We start from the raw sequence: 22,056 nt of genomic DNA on the forward strand, positions 1-22,056 counted from the left end.
CACAGTCCCTCCCATGACAGAAGATCTGACAGACTGGCGGCACGTGAGGTTATCTGACAGTCTCTCTGTTTGTACGTATTGATAGACACCTGAGGGAGAGATCTAGGGTTCCTCACACTCAGGACGTACTATCATATGGGGTAGCGACCTCCTCCGACACTTTGGGTAGAGAGACACTTGAGCTCATGTCTGGTGATGAGCCAATGCTGCAGGGAGGAGCCACCCCTGGACCTGGCGATAAGAAATTTAGGCTTAAGAAGAGACTCTGCTTTTTCTGTGGAAAAGAGGGACATTTTGTTAACGTATGTCCTTATGTTAAACGTCAAGGTGAAAAAAAATAATAATATGTGTTTAGTACTAATCTCACTCTTGGTGGTGTGGGTGGGGAATCTGAGAATTTACTTTTGTCCTTTGCCGGTAGTACCCGATTTCTCCTTTCTGCCAAGGTGGTGCTAGACTCCAAAACTGTGGGAATTGAAGTATTTATTGAAAGTGTGGCAGGGTTTAACCTAGTTGATGGTCAGTTCGTCCGTATGCATGGGTTGACAACAAGTGTATTAGAGAAAAATACTTCAGTATTTGCTATTGAGTCCGCTCCATTCACACAGAAATGTTAGTCACAAATGGTGCAGGACATTCGTTTAAAGGTGGGTGATTTTCATCAAGAATCCATTTTGTGTTTTGTGCTGGAGGTTCTGCCTGCTCCCTTGGTGCTAGGTTTACCATGGTTAAGCAAACATAATCCTACTATCGATTGGCAAGTGAGACAGATTCTTGATTAGAGTGATTATTGCATAGACAACTGTCTTAGCATGACACTTTCTCTTGTAACCACTAAAGTGGTAACTTTGCTTATTTGGGATTTTTCTGATGTATTCTCTGAAAGTGGAGACCAGGAGTTACCTCCACATCGTGAGTATGATTGCCCCGTCAACCTTATTCCCGGAGCTAGGTTGCCCAAGTCTCGGTTGTATAATCTTTCTGAACCCGAAAGAGTAGCCATGCGAGAGTTTGGCTAAAGGTCATATTAGACCAACCAAATCCCCAGTGGCTGCAGGGTTCTTCTTTGTTAAGAAAAAGGACGTAACTCTTAGGCCATGTTTGGACTTCCGTGAGCTTAATCGCATTACTGTCCGTAATCCTTCCTTTGATCCCAGATTTGTTCAATCAGATTGTCGGTGCCAATTGGATTTGAGGGGGGCATATAATCTGGTAAGGATCAAGTAGGGGGACGAATGGTGGACATGCCAGAAAATAGCCCCCTACTGGGAAAGAGTGTAAAATGCTGTCAAGCAAATCTGCTCCTTAGCTATCCCCATTTCACCCTTACTGGTGCTCTTAAACCTATCTAACCAACACTATTCACTCGATAGACATTCATTGTCTTCCTACCTTATTGCGGCGGCAAAACTTCTAATTCCACTTAATTGGCTGTCGGAACAGGTGCCCTCTCTATCTGACTGGATCCACAAAGTCCATGAAATATGCAGGCTAGAGGAAATATCTAGTTGGGAGAATTTCTCTCATGATAAACATCTAGACCTTTGGTCCCCCTGGTTTCAGTGGTGTAATAAGAACACCAACTCCTTCACAACTTACAGTGCCTTCACTTTCTCCTTCTACTTCTTTTATACACCAATTATCTCACCTGATATAACATGGGATTTTTCCTGCACATTATACGTAGTATTACTTTATTGGTTATTCAGACTTTTTGGCTATATGTACTGCTCACATGATTCTGGATCCGTTTTTCCAGGAACACTAGGGGCCGGATCCAGAATGAATGCATGTCAATGGGAAAAAATGCCGCCAAGTGTTCCGGAATTTTGGACGGAGATAAAACTGCAGCATGCTGCGGTATTATATCCGTCCTGAAAAGGCAAAAACACTGAATTGAAGACATCCTGATGCATCCTGAATGGATTGCTCTCCATTCAGCATGCATTCGGATAAAACTGATCATTTTTTTTCCCGGTATTTAGACCCTAGGACGGAACTCAATGCCGGAAAAGAACAACGCTAGTGTGAAAGTACCCTTACCTACTCTCATCTTCAGGTTTTCGTATGGATCCTAAAAAGGTACGCGCTGTGTTGGACTGGGATCGACCTGAAAATCTGAAAGCACTTATGCGATTTTTGGTGTTCACCCATTACTGTAAATTTATTTTGAACTACTCAACTGTTGTTAAACCGTTAACGGACATGACTAGGAAAGGTTTGGGTATCTCAGTCTGGTCTCATGAGGCATTACAAGCCTTTTGAGCTGTGAAGGAATGTTTTGATTCTGCTCCTACACTGGTGCAACCTGATGTGTCAAAGCCATTTATTGTAGAAATTGACGCATCCTAGGTAGGGGTAGGAGCAGTCTTGTCGCAGGGTCCTTTACCTAGTATATGGCGCCCATGTGCTTTTTTCTTTAAAAAGCTCTCAACTGCTGAAAGAAATTATGAAGTAGGTAATAAAGAGTTGCTGGCCATTAAGTTGGCTTTTGAGGAATGGCGTCATTACCAGATGACGTTGTCACCTATCGCCCTGGGGTTAAGAACGTCAATGCTTTGTCGCATAGCTTTCCTGGGATGGGGAGTGATTCGGAAGATCCTGGGCTAATTTTAGCTGAAGTAATATTCGCCCTTTATCCCAAATTTGAGGCAGAGGTGTTGGAGGTGCACCGGATTCCTGTCCTCCGGGGAAGTTGTTTGTTCCTTCGGAACTACGTCACAAGGTGTTCGAGGAACATCACTGTGTGGTTCTTACGGGACACCCTGGGAGCAGATCCACGGTCGATCTCATTTCCCATAGATTCTGGTGGCCAGGGTTGCGTAAATGCATTGAGGGCTATGTGTCAGCTTGTGAGACTTGTGCATGTGCCAAGGTGACACATACTTGGCCTTCAGGATCGCTACTTCCGTTGTCTATCCCGTCCCAACCTTGGACTCAATTATCCATGGACTTTATAACAGATTTGCCGAATTCCTTAGGGGAAAACTGTGATTCTGGTGGTTTTTGATCGCTTCCGCAAAATGTCGCACTTTATAGCACTATCAGGTCTACCTAATGCTAAAACTCTTGCACAAGTGTTTGTCGATAACATCTTGAAACTACATAGTATCCCCTCTGATGTGGTGTCTGATAGAGGGACTCAGTTTGTTTCCAGATTCTGGAAGGTGTTTTGTACTCGCCTTTCATCCTCTGTCGAACGGGCAGACTGAACACACTAACCAGAATCTGGAGACTTATTTGAGATGTTTTGTCTCGGAGAATCAGGAGGAGTGGTCTTCATTTTTGTCTTTGGCCGAGTTTGCCATAAATAACCGTAAAGTCGCCCTTTTTTTGGAGCATATGGATTCCATCTGCAGTTTGGCACATTTTCTGGTACTGAGAATTCTGGTATACCGGAGGAGGAAAGATTTTCCTCTTCTTTGTCATCTATTTGGCGGAAAATTCAAAATAATTCTCCGTAGATCCCTTCAGTATCTTGTGCAGAGGAGAGAATGTGGGTTCCAGCGGCCAACGTTAATGCCAGTCGCCTTGTGAAAGCCTTTCACAGGGCTCATGCGGATAAGGTCGGTCCTGGGTGTCCAGAGGTCACCCGTAGAATGGGAGGTACTGTCACGGTCCCTCCCATGACAGAGGTTAGAAGATCTAAGAGACTGGCGGCACGTGAGGTTATCTGACAGTCTCTCTGTTTTCACTTGTTGCAGTGTTGTTGTTGGTAATGACCACACATCTTGTCAGGTGCAGCTTGTGGTCATTACTGCTGCTCTATTTAGTCTGGACTCACAATTCATACCATGCACTTGATATTATCTGCCTGGAGTTGGAAGAGCTGGTGTGTGGTTCTTATCTGAGTTCCTGCTCATGTAAATAAAAGCTGAGAAATGTTTTTTTTCCACAATGTACTCCATATGTACTCTGAAACACCACAGTAATAAAAAAATAAAAAAAACTGGGCACAAGTAGAAGGGTCAATCAAGCTGAGCCAGGTGGAGAGAGTAGCAATAGGGACAGGGACAAGGGGCAGCTTGAAGCCCTGATCTGTTACTCAAATCTTTGGTTCTTGTATTGGGAGAAACTAAGGTGATAGATGTGTATTAAATACCTCTCTCTATTACTTTCTAGGGCATTCATATGTTAGAGGCAGACCATTCATCAGCTAAGAGTCCTTTGTAGGGCTGGGCAATTACCTTTGTAGGGCTGGGCAATTAATCAAAATATAAATCTAGACTGACTGACCAACCTACTATATTTTTGGTCTGTGCTGTAAGGAATCCTTTCTGTGCTCTATATAGTCCCCAGGGGTTGGGGAGGGACCTTTCAGCTGTCCCTGCTGTGCTCAATAGGTTCCAGGTCACACTCTAACAATGGAGGCAGGGGGTGGAAGCCACTTTAACATTTTGACAATGCTTGGGAATACCCCTGTATATTTAAGTTTCAAGTTCAAGACCTGCTTTATGGGAAGCAGAAACTCTTACTAGTTAGCCACATGCCCAACTGTTAGCAATAGAAGGATTTTGTCACAATATAGGGTAAGGGGATAAACACCAGAAGAACCACAGAAGAAAAATGACCAGGAACTAGGCCTCAAAGCTAAGGAAAGGGAAAGGGTGACCACCTAGGAAACCCTAGACCTAGCCCTGACTCCTGTCAGTATGAATAGACCCTGAAGGTGGGTATATTCATACACTGTAAACCAAGGCCCTAGTAATCCTGAAAATCCCTAGGAATAGTGACAGGGTCTGAGACTACTGGTTCCTTCCCAGATGAACGAACCAGCATCTCCCTGAGACCTAGTTAACAGCGAGCAATAGAGAACAACAAATTACAAAGCGAAGTACACTTACAGTCCTGATCAAGACCACTTGGAAAATGGCAAAAAAACATATTTAACATGGCTGGATCTTAACAAGGTTCCAAGTAGAGCTTCAACATTTTTTGAGCATTCAATTTAATGAAAACAACGAATAAACTGAAACAGGTTTTTCAGCTGATCAAAAGTTTAGGACCACACCTCCCAAAAAAAACTAAACCCCCCCCAAAACAGAAATCCAACTTCCCAACATGAACTCAGTAATGAGTAGCTCTGCCGTTATTGTTTATCACTTCAAAAAATTGTTTCGGCATGCTTGATGCAAGCGTTTCCATGAGGTGAGTGGGAACATTTCTCCAAGTGGTGAAGACGGCCGCACGAAGGCCATCTACTGTCTGGAACTGTTGTCCATTTTTGTAAACTTCCCTTGCCATCCATCCCCAAAGGTTCTTAATTAGATTCAGATCAGGGGAACATGCAGGATGGGCCAAAAGAGTGATGTTATTCTCCTGGAAGAAATCCCTTGTCCTGCGGGCATTGTGTACTGTAGCATTGTCCTGTTGAAAAACCCAGTCGTTACCACACAGACGAGGTCCCTCAGTCATGAGGAATGCTCTCTGCAACATCTGCACATAGCCAGCGGCCGTTTGACGCCCCTGTTTCACTGAAGGAAAAAGCACCCCAGACCATTATGGCGCCCCCTCCACTGTGGCGCGTAGAAAACATATTAGGTGGGATCTGCTTGTCATGCCAGTAACGTTGGAAACCATCAAAGGTTAAATTTTTTCTCATCAGAGAATAAAACTTTCTTCCACCTTTGAACGTCCCATGTTGGGTGCTCTCTTGCAAAGTCCAAACGAGCAGTTATGTAGCATTCAAGGAGACGAGGTCTTTGAAGATGTTTTTAGTTTTTTAAGCCCTTCAGTCTCAGATGCCGTCTGATGGTTATGGGGCTGCAGTCAGCACCAGTAAGGGCCTTAATTTCGGTCGAGGATCGTCCAGTGTCTTGACGGACAGCCAATTGGATCCTCTAGCTCAGTGCTGATGAAATTTTTTGGGGTCTTCCACTTGACTTTTTTGTTCCATAACCCTCAGGATCATTTAAGAAATTCCAAATGACTGTCTTACTGCGTCTCACCTCAGCAGCGATGGCGCGCTGTGAGAAACCCTGATTATGCAGTTCAACAACCCGACCACGTTCAAAAAGGAGAGTTTTTTTGCCTTTGCCATCACAACGTTTGACTACCTGAGAGAAAATGACAATGAATCCACATCTTTGCACAGATTTGGCCTTTTAAAAGCATGTGGTCCTAAAATTTTCATCAGCTGAAAAACAGCCTGTTTCAGTTTAATCGTTATTTTCAATTAATTGAATGCTCAAAAAATGTTTTGTCTCACTCTCATTTCTTCTTGTTTCATGTTGAAGCTCTACTTGGAACCTTGTTAAGATGTAAAATATGATGTTTTAGCCATTTGTCAAGTGGTCTTAAAGGGAGTCTGTCATCAAAGTTTCCACTTTTTAACCATTCCCATAGCCTTCTAGCAGCCTTACAGTTAATAAATACGTTACCTTTATGAGCAATCCTGGACTTATAAAACCGTCAAAAAACATCTTAGTAGCATATGCAAATAAGGGCTCGCTAGTGCCCAGGGGCGGCGTTACCCTCGTAGGTGCCCAGCAAGCTCAGCCTTATCGTCGCTTCCCCCCGCCCATTCTTTCCCTCTGCCCGCCCATCCTTTCCCTCTGACCGCCCATTTACTTACTTCTTGTTTCGCCGAGATCCCGCGCCTGTGCACTCAATCTGTCGGCCAGCGCATGCGCACTGCGATGCCCATTCCTTGCATGGCATCACAGTAATTAACACTCATGCACCAGCTAACGGCGCAAAAACACCACAAAGGAGGCGGTCCATCGGCGCATGCGCATTAATTACTGTGATGCCGTACAAGGAATGGGCATCACAGTGCGCATGCGCCGGCCGACGGACAGAGTGCGCAGGCGCGGGATCTCGGTGAAACAAGAAGTAAGTGGATGGACAGTCAGAGGGAAAGGATGGTCGGTCAGAGGGAAAGAATTAACTTTTTGTTCAAATGTAAATAAAAGCTGAGAAATGTTTTTTTCCCCACAATAATGCCTCTTGTACATCGTCTTATTGTCTTTTGGGGGACACCTATGTCATTTCCCGTCAAAAAATGACTTGCTGGTTGAATAAAAGTAACTTTAAGTCAAAATTTGCCTGGGGTATGAATAATTATGGGCAGCACTGTATGTAATGAGGGAGCCTGAGGGCTGAGATCCACACCGATTCCTAGAATGAGGAGAGAGAAGTGCTCGCATATGGCGCTCTCTCCTTTTTGCAGAAGTCAGAATTTGAGACGGGCACACAGACTTCCATTCAGTCCATCTCCTACAGCAAGGGTAGAAAGCGAGATATGTGAGTTGTTCTCTCTCCTCATTTCAGTGATCGATGGGGGTCTCAGTACTCAGACCCCCATCGATCAAAACTTTTGATATGTTTCCATGACATATCAAAAGTTTTTTGATAACTCAGTGACCATTTAACATATTATTACACAGAATATATAGAGCACACAATATTAGGCAAGTGGTTTATATGTTGTAGCTGATTGTTATTATCTATCTATTGTAACAATCACTAAGCAAAAGTTATTTGTGTCAGGAACATTAGTTAGCACCGCTGATGAACATTTGTTCGCAATTTGTGTAGTGCAGCTGCTCCAATACAAAGTAAATGAGTGATTGAGTTATACAAACTGCATAGGCGTCCTATGTGTGGACACTGTAGCGCACTTTACAGAACAGAGCATGCTACATCTGAGTATAGTATATATTATATATAATAGTATACTATACTATATATACTATGTATACTATATATAATAGTATATATATATATAAATATTTATAAACACACATACAGGATATATAATTAACATTGTTCATACAAATGTTATATACATATTAACAGATTATTAAAGAGAGTTTGATGACAATGAGCTAAACAGATTTTAGTTGTATTTAATAACAGGGCAGATATAATCTATTATTAAATCAATAGAGGTTATAATTAAAATTCTGGTACTTTGCCAATTCCGTAACAAAATTGACAATTTCCAGCTACTTCGATACAGCTGCTTAGAAAGAAGAGTGCAGCCAAGTTACAATTATGTGAGTGGCAGTTGAAATTAGCTAAATGACACTTCACATTACCAAACTGAAGGTGATCTGGTATCTATAGCTGTATACAATTAACGCACAAGCACAGCTCAAAATGACAAAAACAAAAAAGAAGAGGTGTTCAAGTAAATAACTCCTGCCAGAAAAAGCCAGTTTTCACCTTTTTTGAAAAACTGACATATGTCACTTTATGTGGTAATAACTTTGAAATGCTTTTATGTATCCAAGCAACCACGAGACAGGTTTTTTTTCGGGACACACCATATCTTCATTTGTAATTTTTTTTATTTCTATGCTTTTACGACAGATATTTCAAACTTTACAAAATAGTTATTAATTAACATTAACCATATGTCTACTTTATGTTGCCATCATTTCGGAATTCTTATTAGAACGTTAGAAGGCTTAGAATTTTAGAAGCAATTTTTGACATTTTCAAGAAAATTTCCAAAACTGACTTCAAGGAACAATTCAGTTTTGAAGTGATTTTGAAGGCTTCTATAATACAAAACACCCATCAATTACCCACCATATTATTCAAATCTGATTTCAGAAACGTTGTTAACCTTTTAGATGTTCCACAGGAATGGCCACTATGTCTAAAGATTGGCGCCACTTCTTGGTTTGTACAGATCACTTTACTGCAGTTAACTCATTCTAATCCTGCCTGTAATTATATCACCTATGTATAGATAAGACAAGAACCTCCATTCACAATAGGCGATTGTGAGAGCTTATCTGTTTCCTTGTACAATGACCTCTGCACAGGTCACAGAGCAGGACTAGAAAACGCTCCCATAGAAGTCAATGAGGTTCCCTGTGTCCATGGACCATGGGGCTGCCATAAAGCAATTTTCTTAATGCTTTCTAAATGCTGTTAAGAACAGCTCAGGCAAGATGGCCACCCCATAATCATGCTCAGAAAATAGAAGAAATAAATCTGCAATAAGAGAATAAAAACAGACTAGAAAAAAAGGAGATGTGTATCTATCTGATTTTAACTGGCAGCTAAAAATTTTGGTGACACATTTTCTTTACAGGAAACCTTTCATCAACTTTATGCTGACCTCACTGTCGACAACATAAAGTAGTGACAGAAATGCTGATCTCAGCGGTGTCTCACTCATGAGCCAATAGTAAGTAGTTGCCGAGAACTAGCTTTATAATAATTACAGCCCAGGCCTTGAAAAGAGTCAAATCTACTTGAGAAGAGTCATGGCTATTCATAATCTCCTGCTCTCCCGCCCATCTGCTGATGATTGGCAGTTCTCTCCTAGAGAGAAAGGGAGAAAACTACCGGTAGGTAGAAGCCTGTCAATCAGCAGCAGGAGGGCAGGTAGAGCAAGAATTTATGAATAACCATGACTCTTCTCAGGTGGCCCTGACTCTTTTCCAGGCCCAGTCTGCAACAATTGTGATGTTTGTTCTCGGCAACTACTTACTTTTAACCTATAAATGACAGAACGCTGAAATTAACTGACCTATCTCTACTTCATGCTGCCTTTAGTATGGGCACAGGTTCCCTTTAAGTTTACAGAAACACTCTATATGTGGTCATAAACTGTTGTATAGGTTTGCGGCAAAGTATGCAAGGAGCGCCATTTGATTTGCTGGAATGGTTTTTGAGCATCATTTCTCAGTAGAAACCATCAAGAATGGACTGTATATTGAAAACAAAAGGAATTTATTGAAGAGTGAAGTGAAAGCTTAGACCACCCCACAAACATTTCATAGAATTTAGATACACATAGCTGTCAAAAAAAAATTGCCAATAAAATGTTGCTTTTATCCTCAGATTTTTAATTTTCACAAGGAGTAACAGTAGAAAACGAACCCGAAAAATTGGTTGCCCATTTTCACCTAAATATGACAATAAGGAGCTGATGGGTTGAGAGGGAGGCCCCTCCCTCTGTAAACCTTTTTGATGTGGTGGTCAACATTTACCGCATCATCTAAGGGGTTAATCTGTTGGCATCAGAGTTAAGGGGAAGGGGGCTTTTTTTTTTACACTTTTACAACTTGTATTTTTTTACTTTCATAAAAACTTTTTTTTATTTTGTATTTTAGTCCTGCTGCATTGTACTGCATTGAACCTGTCAGTTTCCCGCTGACAGTTGGAGGCTGGGCCTCATATGTTTCAGTGCACGGCAGCCCCAGGAGCTTTTACATGGCTTTCGGGTGTGATGGGAACCATCAGCATCTGAGATCCTCTATAAACTCCTTTGATGTGGCAGTCAGCAGTGACCACAGCATCTAAGGGGTTATTTCTCTGGCATCAGAGTTTTCATGGATGCTGGTGGATACAACAGGGGCCTGGCTGTCATTAACACATGGATTTAGTGACGTATCTTTATCCTCTGTTACTTTTGGCACTTAGATCATGACACTCTGAGGAGACTTGCTGGATCCCACAGCATCTGCCATGTGGACAGGGAGTCAGTTTTTCTATTCATTCCTTGGACACAGACTTTGAGGCTTTCATAGGAATTGACTCCTGATCCATATAGCAGAGAGTATGGGATCCAGCTAGTGTCAACAGGGGTCACATAACCTAACTGCCAAAAGTAATGGCAGTTGAAAGGTCAAGGTCATTAATAAATCTATATGGCTACTTTCACATCAACGTTGTGATGTCCGAGTTTAAAATCTGGCACAGGCTCTCAAAACTGCAGCACAACGCTTCAGTTTTGTCCCCATTCATTGTCAATGGGGACAAAATGGAACAAACCGGAATGCATTCCGGTTTGTTCCGTTCCCATGCCAGACACAAAAATACTGCAAGCAGCATTTTTGTGTGCAGTATAGGAAACTAAACAAGCCAGATCAAAAAACCATGTAAGTCAATGGTGCTGGATCTGTTTTTTTCGGACATTAAAAAAACGGATTGACTTACAATGGTTTCTTCATTTTTGATATTATACAACCAGATCCGTTCTAAACAGATGCAGTCGGGTGTATTATTACAATGGAAGCGTTTTACTGTGGTTTTGAGATCCCCTGCCCGATCTCAAAACCGTATAGCAAAAATGCTGATGTGAAAGTAGCTTATGTAAGTTTACTAAAACAAATGATTATGTATATCATTAGCACATTTACAAACTAGGGAACTGGTGGGGCACAAAAATTAAAGTGTCTCTTTAATTGAAAGGAAGATGAGAAAATAAAATTGTGGGATCAGATACAGGGGCGTAGTGGCAGACCATGCGACTTCTATGGGTCCCAGGGCAAGAGGGGGCCCAGTTGTGATCATCCCCTCTTCTACTCAGGGGGGGGGGGGGGATTGGCCAGGACCCTACCCTCTGAAGGAACAACTTTTAGCAAATGAGGCAGTGGAAAAAATGGCCCAAGGGTCATTGGAAAGGGTCTAGGCAGAAACCCTTATGTCCTGTGTGGGGGTCCTCCTTGCTATGGTGCCCTTACTTCTCTATGTACACCACTGATCAGATACTGTCATCATGTTCAAGAAATCAGCACAACAAGCTTAAATCGCTGTCCCACAAAGCACATTAGTTGCCTATCCATGGCAAAGGAGGAGACCCAACCCCTGGGAACTTTACTATTCAGTATAATAAAGGTCTCATCAGCCACATAGACATTGAATGGAGCAGCAGTGCACATGCGTGATCACCACTCCATGCAAACTCCTTACCATTCGAGTTGCACAGTAAGAAGGAACAGGGAGCATGGGACATCCTCATCCACATTAGATAGTTGGATAACCTTTTTATCTAGTGTATGACCAGCTCCAAGAGTTTTTATAATCATGAGAGAGCCTCTTCCTTTTTCTTTTCTTTAGCCTTTTTTGCTTCCAGCAATTCCTTCGGTCTTTCTTGAGTATTCTTAAAAATACAGTATACCGTAGGTAGTTACTATGCCATTATTAAGTCTGGGCCATGCAAAATGTGTGGCACAGAGTGGCTTTTTGCTGAGTAGACAATTCAAAATTTCCAGGAAATATGGCTGCATTTCCTGTTGCCACTTTTGGAAACATGGCTGCCTTAGACAAGATCTCTGAAAGTATATGACGCATAATCGCTATACGTTAACTATTGTTTTAACTTATATAATAGTCATTTTGGTACAATAAGTCTCTGTTTAGATCAGTGTGCACAACACTGTGCTGGATACCCTATCATGGTTCCAACTTCAGCAGACTTATAATGGTATCCCGCATGGTTCCTGTACTTTTGACAGCAACTGTGATACATGCTGCACTATTCTTGCCATGAAACGTGACAGGATCACAAATGGAGGTTCAGAACAGCAGTGTGAATGTTGCCTAAGACAAGGCTATGACTTCTCCACGCTGATAAAACCATTGTTTCTACCACACACTGGTTGGTAATGTTTTCTCAATCACTGCTCATTATTATAACTAGAATTTAACATTGAAAAATAGGATTAAGGCGGCTCAACTGGTCAGTAGAATGGCTGAGGTGCTGAACTGCTGGTTTTGACTCACCCAGTCAAAAGGAGAAGATTTAAAATAAGAAGGTAGCAGGCACACTCATAGATGGGATAAATAAAGTGTTTTTTATTTTGTTAAAATCTTACATATGTTAAAATTGGGTACTGGTGTTTCAAGAAAAGGTAAGTGTAATAGTCTGGGCACTTGTTACGGGTGCCAGATGGGAGGTGACTGATATTAGGTGATCTTGGGGTAAATTCGTGGAGAATGGATGGGGGAAAAAATGGACGGTATTTGGTCCGTTGGGGTAGGTGGTGTGTTGTGATATAAAGAGGGGGATGGTCGGGGAGTACAGTCTTTTGAGACTGGCTAGAGTAGGTGGGGTAGCCTTTCCCAGTAGTTTGTGATATATGGTGTAGAATAGAGTGAATTGGGCTAAGAGGGAAAAAAAAAAACAATTCATGTAGTAGGTGAAATAAAATGGATAAAAAATAGAAAAATTATGTAAAAAATAGAAAAGAGTATTATAGTTCAGTATCCGGTGGTCCCAAAGATAGCGCTAAAAAGAAAAATTAAAAATGGTAGAGAGATAGTATGTGTTACGTATGTAACTTAATTTAACATTAATCTTCTAAGATTTTTTCTATCTAGGGCTATGCAAAATCTGACCTCAACTTAGCATATCATCAGTTCTTATAGAATAGTCATTGAGTGATGATGACCAGTCATGAAACTGAACCTCAGGACCTTTGTTTTACAACAAGGGTGGAGTCACCAGCCGATGGACCCCCCACTAAAATGACTAATATACTATCTATAATGGGAAAACCACTATAAGTTACAGTGATTGACAAGATAAAAAATGGCCATGAATACTTGTCTCACTAATTCATACGGCCTGTGAAGTGACCCTAAGGAAGTGTTAAGCCTTTCTCGCTGTAGCTGGCCACTTTACATAACAAGATATGCCAACATCTTAAATAGATTGTTATTATAGCGCCAGTGTCCTCTTCAAGACCGAACAAATGTATTCACTTCCAAAAGACTCGTAATTACAACTGGGAAGCGTTTGTCTTGATTTTTATTTAACCTATTAAAGAAGGCTTTTCATTTCAAGAGTTTCTCAGAGAAGTGCAAATTGCTTTCTAAAGTAAGTTTTGGCTAGTGTTAAATGAGAAGATCCTCTTCTTGTTCTGGCACTGTCAAAAGCAATGTGATTTACTTGCAAATTCTGCTCCTGCTTGGATGATGCAAGCAATTCTCATATCTAGGCATTAATTGTTTAATAAAACCTGACAAGAGTTCTTCACTTGACCTGCTCTCAGTATGAGAAACTAGTAGAGTTATAAGACAAGAAACCTTCTCTAAGAAACAGCCACATCAACAGGCATGAATTTGGCCTGGTAGGTTTTAATCCTGCACCTTGATTGAACTCCTATTACTCCAAGGTCTTCTCATTCCGCAGAGACTCGGCGTATTCATTTTCCACAACAATCTACCTCTCAGTTTCAATGACATATCTGCTTCCATCTGTCTACAGTCTTTTAACTCCTTTGTGTCAGAGCAGGGTGTGCAAGAACTGGCAGCAGCTAGGTGTCTGCTGACATTTAATATCTGTGATCAGCAAAGACAACAAACTGAAGCATAATGCAATACAAATGTCAAGACTGACTGTAGACAAGAACAAAAAATGTGACGTAAAGCAATAAAACAGAACACAAGAACAAACTAGAAATGCTGGGACTTACGTGTGAACATTGTGAGGAACCATGGAATAGCGTAGAGCTGAAAGACAAGGAAGATGCAATCAATGTGGGAACAATCTGTTCTCGGTAAAAACACAAGTCTTCTGGAATGAGTAATGTCATTGCCACAAATGTTCTACAGAGAAACCTCAAATGGAGGTGTCAAAAGTGAAAACTAATAGAACAATGTAAACCTTTCTCAAGAAAAATATGTTCCACAGAGTAATACCAGAGTCCAACATCATCTAAACTTTTCTACACTTCTGAAGTCCAAATCTTCCTAGCTATGTAATTCCATCTCCCACTCCCAAGAATATGTACTCTCTAGCAGTAGAGGTAACAGTAGGAGTTTCCAGGGGGAATTTTAATGGTGGCCATGAGGGTTGTCACCAAGCTTTCCCTGTTACTGAGAAAAATGGATGAATGGAGTTTCATTTTCTTAATGGCAGTGCAGGACAATTCAATAAGTTATAATTACCAGTGATGCTTTCAATGTAACGGAAAATGCTCTTTAAGGAGAACCTGTCTGCTCCTTGATGTGGTCATATCTGGGAACAGCTTAAGGCCTCATGCACACGGACATTGTTTTGGTCCGCATCCGAGCCACAGTTTTGGTTGGCTCGGATGCGGACCCATTCACTTCAGTTATATTAAAGGCTGTCCATACGGATGCCATCCGTGTTTTGCGGATCCGCGGTTTGCGTACCACAAAAACGGAACGGTCGTGTGCATGTAGCCTAAAGTAGGCAAATCGCGGATCAGCAAAACAGGGATGGCGTCCGTGCGTGTTCCGCAATTTGCGGAACGGCACGGACAGCCTTCAATAGAACTGCCTATTCTTGTCCGCAAAGCGTGCAAGCATGGCCACTGCTGATGGATTGCAGGGTGGTTGTAACCATGGAAACTAGCAGTTTATAATGTGATGGGAAAATGAATCCAGCCACAAAAGGACGCAATATAAATAATAGCAATACATTAGGAAGTGGCTTGTATGATAAATACCACTTGCTAAAGTGACACAACCCCTTTAAGTGTTTATGACCTCTTAGTAGTTTAAAGATAAGGTTTATTAGATCGGCAGAAAGTTAAAGTACCAGTCACACAGCTAGAAAAACTGTTAACCCTTTGTGACAGAACGGCTCAATAATTTTAATAAAGGCCAATTGAAACAAAAAAAACTTTTTTTAGCCAACAATGAGTAAATAAAAAAAAAATTGAAAAAATGCTGACTATCATAAAGCAATAACGGCACACAGAAGTAGTAGAGAATACTTATAAGCCTATCAATAATTGGAGAATGGAAGCCATTAACCATATACTGCTACTTGAAAACAAAAAGTCAGTTCATATATACAGGTCTTTCTCAAAAAATTTGCATATTGTGATAAAGTTCATTATTTTCTGTAATGTACTGATAAACATTAGACTTTCATATATTTTTGATTCATTACACACCAACTGAAGTAGTTCAAGCCTTTTATTGTTTTAATATTGATGATTTTGGCATACAGCTCATGAAAACCCAAATTTCCTATCTAAAAAAATTAGCATATTTCATCCGACCAATAAAAGAAAAGTGTTTTTAATACAAAAAAAGTCAACCTTCAAATAATTATGTTCAGTTATGCACTCAATACTTGGTCGGGAATCCTTTTGCAGAAATGACTGCTTCAATGCGGCGTGGCATGGAGGCAATCAGCCTGTGGCACTGCTGAGGTGTTATGGAGGCCCAGGATGCTCCGATAGCGGCCTTAAGCTCATCCAGAGTGTTGGGTCTTGCGTCTCTCAACTTTCTCTTCCCAATATCCCACAGATTCTCTATGGGGTTCAGGTCAGGAGAGTTGGCAGGCCTATTGAGCACAGTAATACCATGGTCAGTAAACCATTTACCAGTGGTTTTGGCACTGTGAGCAGGTGCCAGGTCGTGCTCAAAAATTAAATCTTCATCTCCATAAAGCTTTTCAGCAGATGGAAGCATGAAGTGCTCCAAAATCTCCTGATAGCTAGCTGCATTGACCCTGCCCTTGATAAAACACAGTGGACCAACACCAGCAGCTGACATGGCACCCCAGACCATCACTGACTGTGGGTACTTGACACTGGACTTCAGGCATTTTGGCATTTCCCTCTCCCCAGTCTTCATCCAGACTCTGGCACCTTGATTTCCGAATGACATGCAAAATTTGCTTTCATCTGAAAAAAGTACTTTGGACCACTGAGCAACAGTCCAGTGCTGCTTCTCTGTAGCCCAGGTCAGGCGCTTCTGCCGCTGTTTCTGGTTCAAAAGTGGCTTGACCTGGGGAATGCGGCACCTGTAGCCCATTTCCTGCACACACCTGTACACGGTGGCTCTGGATGTTTCTACTCCAGACTCAGTCTACTGCTTCCGCAGGTCCCCCAAGGTCTGGAATCGGTCCTTCTCCACAATCTTCCTCAGGGTCCGGTCACCTCTTCTCGTTGTGCAGCGTTTTCTGCCACACTTTTTCCTTCCCACAGACTTCCCACTGAGGTGCCTTGATACAGCACTCTGGGAACAGCCTATTCGTTCAGAAATTTCTTTCTGTGTCTTACCCTCTTGCTTGAGGGTGTCAATGATGGCCTTCTGGACAGCAGTCAGGTCGGCAGTCTTACCCATGATTGCGGTTTTGAGTAATGAACCAGGCTGGGAGTTTTTAAAAGCCTCAGGAATCTTTTGCAGGTGTTTAGAGTTAATTAGTTGATTCAGATGATTAGGTTAATAGCTCGTTTAGAGAACTTTTTCATGATATGCTAATTTTTTTAGATAGGAATTTTGGGTTTTCATGAGCTGTATGCCAAAATCATCAATATTAAAACAATAAAAGGCTTGAACTACTTCAGTTGGTGTGTAATGAATCTAAAATATATGAAAGTCTAATGTTTATCAGTACATTACAGAAAATAATGAACTTTATCACAATATGCAAATTTTTTGAGAAGGACCTGTACAGGTAAAAAATACTGTCTGATAACATAAAATAAGTTTTGCAGATATGGAGGCTTAGTTTTCCTTTTCATCTTTTTACTGAACAGAGAGCCGTTGTACAAGAGTGGCTTGTCTGTGAGAAACTTTCTATTAACGACCAAGTCAAGGGGTTGCCATTTAAGACTCTAAGCAGAGAAGAGTGATCTTTGTGATGTTTTTTGGTTGTTCCGATGCAGTTTAACTGCTAAACCTCCAGTTTAATAATATGTAGGATACAAATTTTACAGATTTGTTGGATAAAATGTTCATCTACGTTATCTGAGAGAACTTTAAATTATTATAAGTATCACAATATTAAATACATTGAGGAATGTCATGGTCACGTACACACACACACAGCACGACAAGGCACCAGGGGGGAGACTATGGCATAGACAGCACCTATTACCATCTATTTACTATTAACTCCGCTTCCCCCCCCCCCTCACACTTGCCTAATGCAATATTCTACCAAAGAGTGAAGCAATCCCCAAACATGTCCACAAATCCAATAGAATGCCCTGGTTACAGAGGTCCAGCACTTACAGGAAGACATAATGGGGGACAGTTATCAAACTGGTGTAAAAAAAAAAAAAACAGGCTTAGTTGCCCATACCAACCAATCAGATTCCACCTTTCATTTTTAAGAGCTCATTTGGACAATGAAATGTGGAATATGACTGGCTGCCATGGGCAACTAAGCCAGATTTTCTTTACACCAGTTTGATAAATCTCCCCCAATATTTTAGCATACAACAAGCAAACCTTCAGAACTCTTACCTTCAATGGTAATACACCAGAGTGGTACTTAGAGACCAATCCTAGTACTTGAGACCAAAGAAGTGTCCAAGTTCCCTGGTCATAAGAATGTAAGTTATTTATTTAAAAAGGTGAATTATGACGAGGCTGCTTTTGAAGTGTATCTTCTGGTCTATGGGTATATATAGCCCTAGTCCCAGCATTGGTTGGGATAGAGATGTAACATCTGTGGCCTGCATTAATTCATGTTGCACCTGGAAAGCAGTATAGTTTGGCCTTTTGTCAACTTTAATTGCCCCCCCCCCCCCACACACACCCCCCAGTCTACGGCATTCGATGTCTAATAAGTTCTTATCAATTTTCGGGAAGATGGCACCAGAAATAGGGAATATTTAGCTCAATTTTTTACAGCCATCATTTAATTTACCATAGCTTGTATTGGAAAATGGGAAAAAACTCTTGGAGTAAAAATAAAAGCAAAACAAAAACAGTTTCACCCATGTTTTTTTTTTTTCCCCGCTGTGTTCAAAGAGTACTAAAAATAACAGAACACCCATATTCTGTGGGTCAGTATGATTACGGCGACCGCATTTATTTAGTTTCTATTATGTTTCAATACATTTAAAAAAATAATAACCTTTGAAAAAATCTTTGCTCATCATATTTTAATAGTTTAGACATTTTCTGACACTGCGATAATAATGATGTTTAATTTTTTATTGGCTATTTGAAAAATAGGGAAGGGGGATGACTTGAAAGTAATATTTTTATTTTTTATTTTTTTACTTTTTACCTTTTCTTTAACTGCAATTTTGCTTATGTTGTTAAACCCACCCCAGATGTAAAAGATCTGACAATTTTTTTTCTACGGCAGTCTGTAGGAAAGATGCAAAAAGTGACAAATGTCCAACACAATGCGCCAGGGGGATGTCAGGTCTTTCTACTAACAGAATTTTATACCATTTTTTTTATACTTCCTCGGAGCTGGTATACCTATACAGAACCAGATGGCTTAGACTAGGTCGGACAATAAAAGGTGCAATCATGTTCAGACAAAAAACATCCAAAAATGATCCAAAAAGGCAGGTCTAGCATGGTGCACTTCATAACATTTTTAGGCGCAGCACATTAATTATATGCCATGCAAGGGATGCGCACCAAAAAAACTGACGCAATGGCGGATGGTTCTAGGAGCATCTGCTCCAATGTATAATAAAATGGTAGGTGCGCTTTTTTAGTTTTATAATATTAATCTGTGCAGTACTGGTAGTATACAAGTTGTTGGAGGAACCTTGGAGGAATTTTGTCTCACACTGGGTGAAACAAGGGTCAAACCAAACTTTGCTTCCCTCACCCTACTGAAATAACACAGCGATGGGCACGTGCATCTTAACCCTGGTGTCTCATTCAAAGTCTTTCACGATGTCAATGTTTTCCATATATCTACTGAAAAAAATATATCATACTGCGAAACTGTAAAAGTTTTACAAAAAAATCCTAGCCAGCTTCCACGGAACAACTACCATTATATTAGGAAATATACAACAGGATGGCAAGTGCTGGAAATGTGACGGTGGCATGGGGCTCTTTAAAAAGATTTCCTTTTTTACTTTCCACAATAAAAAACACAGACAAGCAGGCTACTTTTATGGTCCCACAGTGCCCTCTAGTAGCCAAGGAAGGTGAATCAGTCATTTAAAAATACGCTTTTCCTAATGTCTATTTGGCATGCACAATCCTGAGAGACGGCACAAAATAAAAGACATTTAGCTACGCTGAATACAAAACCCAGGGATGGCCTTTAAATGGGATCCTATACTCTGTGTTAAAATCCTGCTAAAATGACAGATCACGGTGCCGCGCTGCAATGTTTTATTATAGCACTGTATGTGTCACAAGTACATTCAGTCTGGAGGATGGGGGAGGGGCATCTATCTAATATCTATTTCTCAATCTAATATGAATCTAAATCTAGTATCAATCTCTCAATCTAATAATCGATCTAATATCTACCTACCTATGCATTATCTAAAATCTGATTATCTAATATGCATCTCTCAATCTAATTATCTATCACTAATATCTGCCTAATATGCATCTTAATCTTATCATCTATCTCTTAATCTAATATCTCTTAATTGAATACCTAATATGTATCTATCTCCTAATCTAATTATCTATCTCTCGTCTATGTAATATCTACCTACCTATCTATGCATTCTCTCATATCTATCTATATATCTATCTAATACCTCTCAATCTATTATCTATCTATCGATCGCTAATATCTAATAGGTATCGCTCAGGCTACATTCACATGAACGTATTTTGTTTCCGTGTCCGTTCCGTAAATTTTTTTGTGGATTGGATGAGGACCCATTCATTTCAATGGATCCGCCAAAGATGCACACAGCACACCATGTGCCGTGCGCGTCCGTATGTCCGTTCCGTAGCCCTGCAAAAAATATAGAGCATGTCCTATTCTTGTCCGTTTTGTGGACAAGTATAGGCATTGTTACAATGGAACCGCAAATAAAATGGATGCAACACAGGTGTCACAAGGACGTCATCCGTATTTTTTGCGGTTCCACATTTTTATGGACAGCAAAATACATATGGTCGTGTGAATGTAGCCTTAATCTAATTACACCACGCAACAAAAAACTTTTCGTCTGCTACTGGGCAAAAACCAATTGTCCTATACTAAATCGAGTGTGCGGATTAGAATTCAGAATTGTTGTAACACGTCACGAAAGTATGTCTAAATGCATTAAGCACTTGGAAAGCATTGAATAATTTTGAACAGAACGAGTTTTACTCCAACAATTACCTGATCTACATCAGGCGCTGTAAACAGTGTATGAAAATGGAATAACAAAATTTCAAAAAGTCTTGTTTTTCAGTTTGAAAGTCTTACTTGAACAAGGCCCAGTACTGTTAAGAGTGCTTCAGGCATCTGATTTTGCCTTTGTGAACAGTCATATTTTACCGTGGCAAAAACCAGCAGTAGTCCCCCCATCATGTTGGGATTCCAGCGGCCTTGATACCTGTTCTCCATTGTAGAAATATCTTTATAGAACCGCTCTCCATGTTTGTCACTTAGGTGTCCCAAATTGGGTGGGAAAAAGTCAAGATGGGAATATAAGAAATTCAGCATAGTTTGCAGCTCATCTGTTCCCAAGGAAGTTCTGCACTACTAGCACAAATGCATCCCAAGCTGCAAGTTCCAGAGGGTTGAGTTTTGTTCTGAATGTGTCATCATGCTCTAGTTTGTTGATTTTGGGGCCAATAAAAATGCCAGCCTTTATTTTAGCCTCAGTTTTTAGTGTGCTGAACTTCTCCTTCAAATACTGGAAACCATTTCCATCACGAACAAGTGCAATTACAAGATTTTTCATTAAACCAAGTTTAATGTGAAGTGGCGGAAGATAAACTTGAAGTTGATCGTCCAATGATTTGTGTTGTACATTGTACAACTCTGAGATGCCACTGTCTCATTTTGTAATGATTGCGGTCATCATGACTGTTCAATAGGCACAAGAAACACATATGCTTTATGTACCCTAACTGTAGGCCAAGCAGCAGTGCTACCATTTTCAGGTCAGCACAAATGTTCCATTTATGTTCTGAGTATTTGTTCATTTTTAAAATTAACTCCATAGAAGCATGGGTCTCTTTCATTCCAACCGCATGAGCCAATGATTTTTCGTTACCATTGTGCAAAAAGATAGCTTTCAAACTTGTTTTGCTAGAGTCTATGAATAGCCTCCATTCATCGGGAACATGTCTACCATCTAACTCCATCATAAGACCATTTACATCAATACAGAAACAGACATCGCTTTCCATTGCATAGTATGCAGCTAACTTGGTGTGTCGATGACGAAAGTGCCTCATTGTAGCAAACTCCATTCCTGAAGTCTAGAAGTCTTGTTCTGGATCAGGAAATACATTGTGACAATCAACATCTTCTTCTTCATGAGGATCAGAACCATCTGTTTCAATTGCCGTTCCTGCTGTGGGAGGGGCAGGCACTGGATTCTCTACATCGTGTGGTACTGGTTTAAGAGCATTCTGTCAGGAATCACAATTTGTGACTTGTTTCTCTTTGAATATCCAACGATTTTAGTCATGCAAACGTTAAAGTCTGAA

General features: G+C 40.7%; 1 protein-coding gene across 1 annotated transcript in view; it reads right to left on the reverse strand.

The window, feature by feature from the left end:
• TBCK (TBC1 domain containing kinase) overlaps positions 1-22,056 on the reverse strand; it is a 342,207-nt gene that overhangs the window by 147,575 nt on the left and 172,576 nt on the right. The window contains exon 21 of the mRNA XM_044302639.1: positions 14,166-14,202. Coding sequence (XP_044158574.1) covers positions 14,166-14,202 — 37 coding nt within the window. The remainder of the gene's footprint in view (positions 1-14,165; positions 14,203-22,056) is intronic.

The sequence above is a fragment of the Bufo gargarizans genome, chromosome 1, assembly GCF_014858855.1.
Source record: "Bufo gargarizans isolate SCDJY-AF-19 chromosome 1, ASM1485885v1, whole genome shotgun sequence".
Lineage (NCBI taxonomy): Eukaryota > Metazoa > Chordata > Amphibia > Anura > Bufonidae > Bufo > Bufo gargarizans.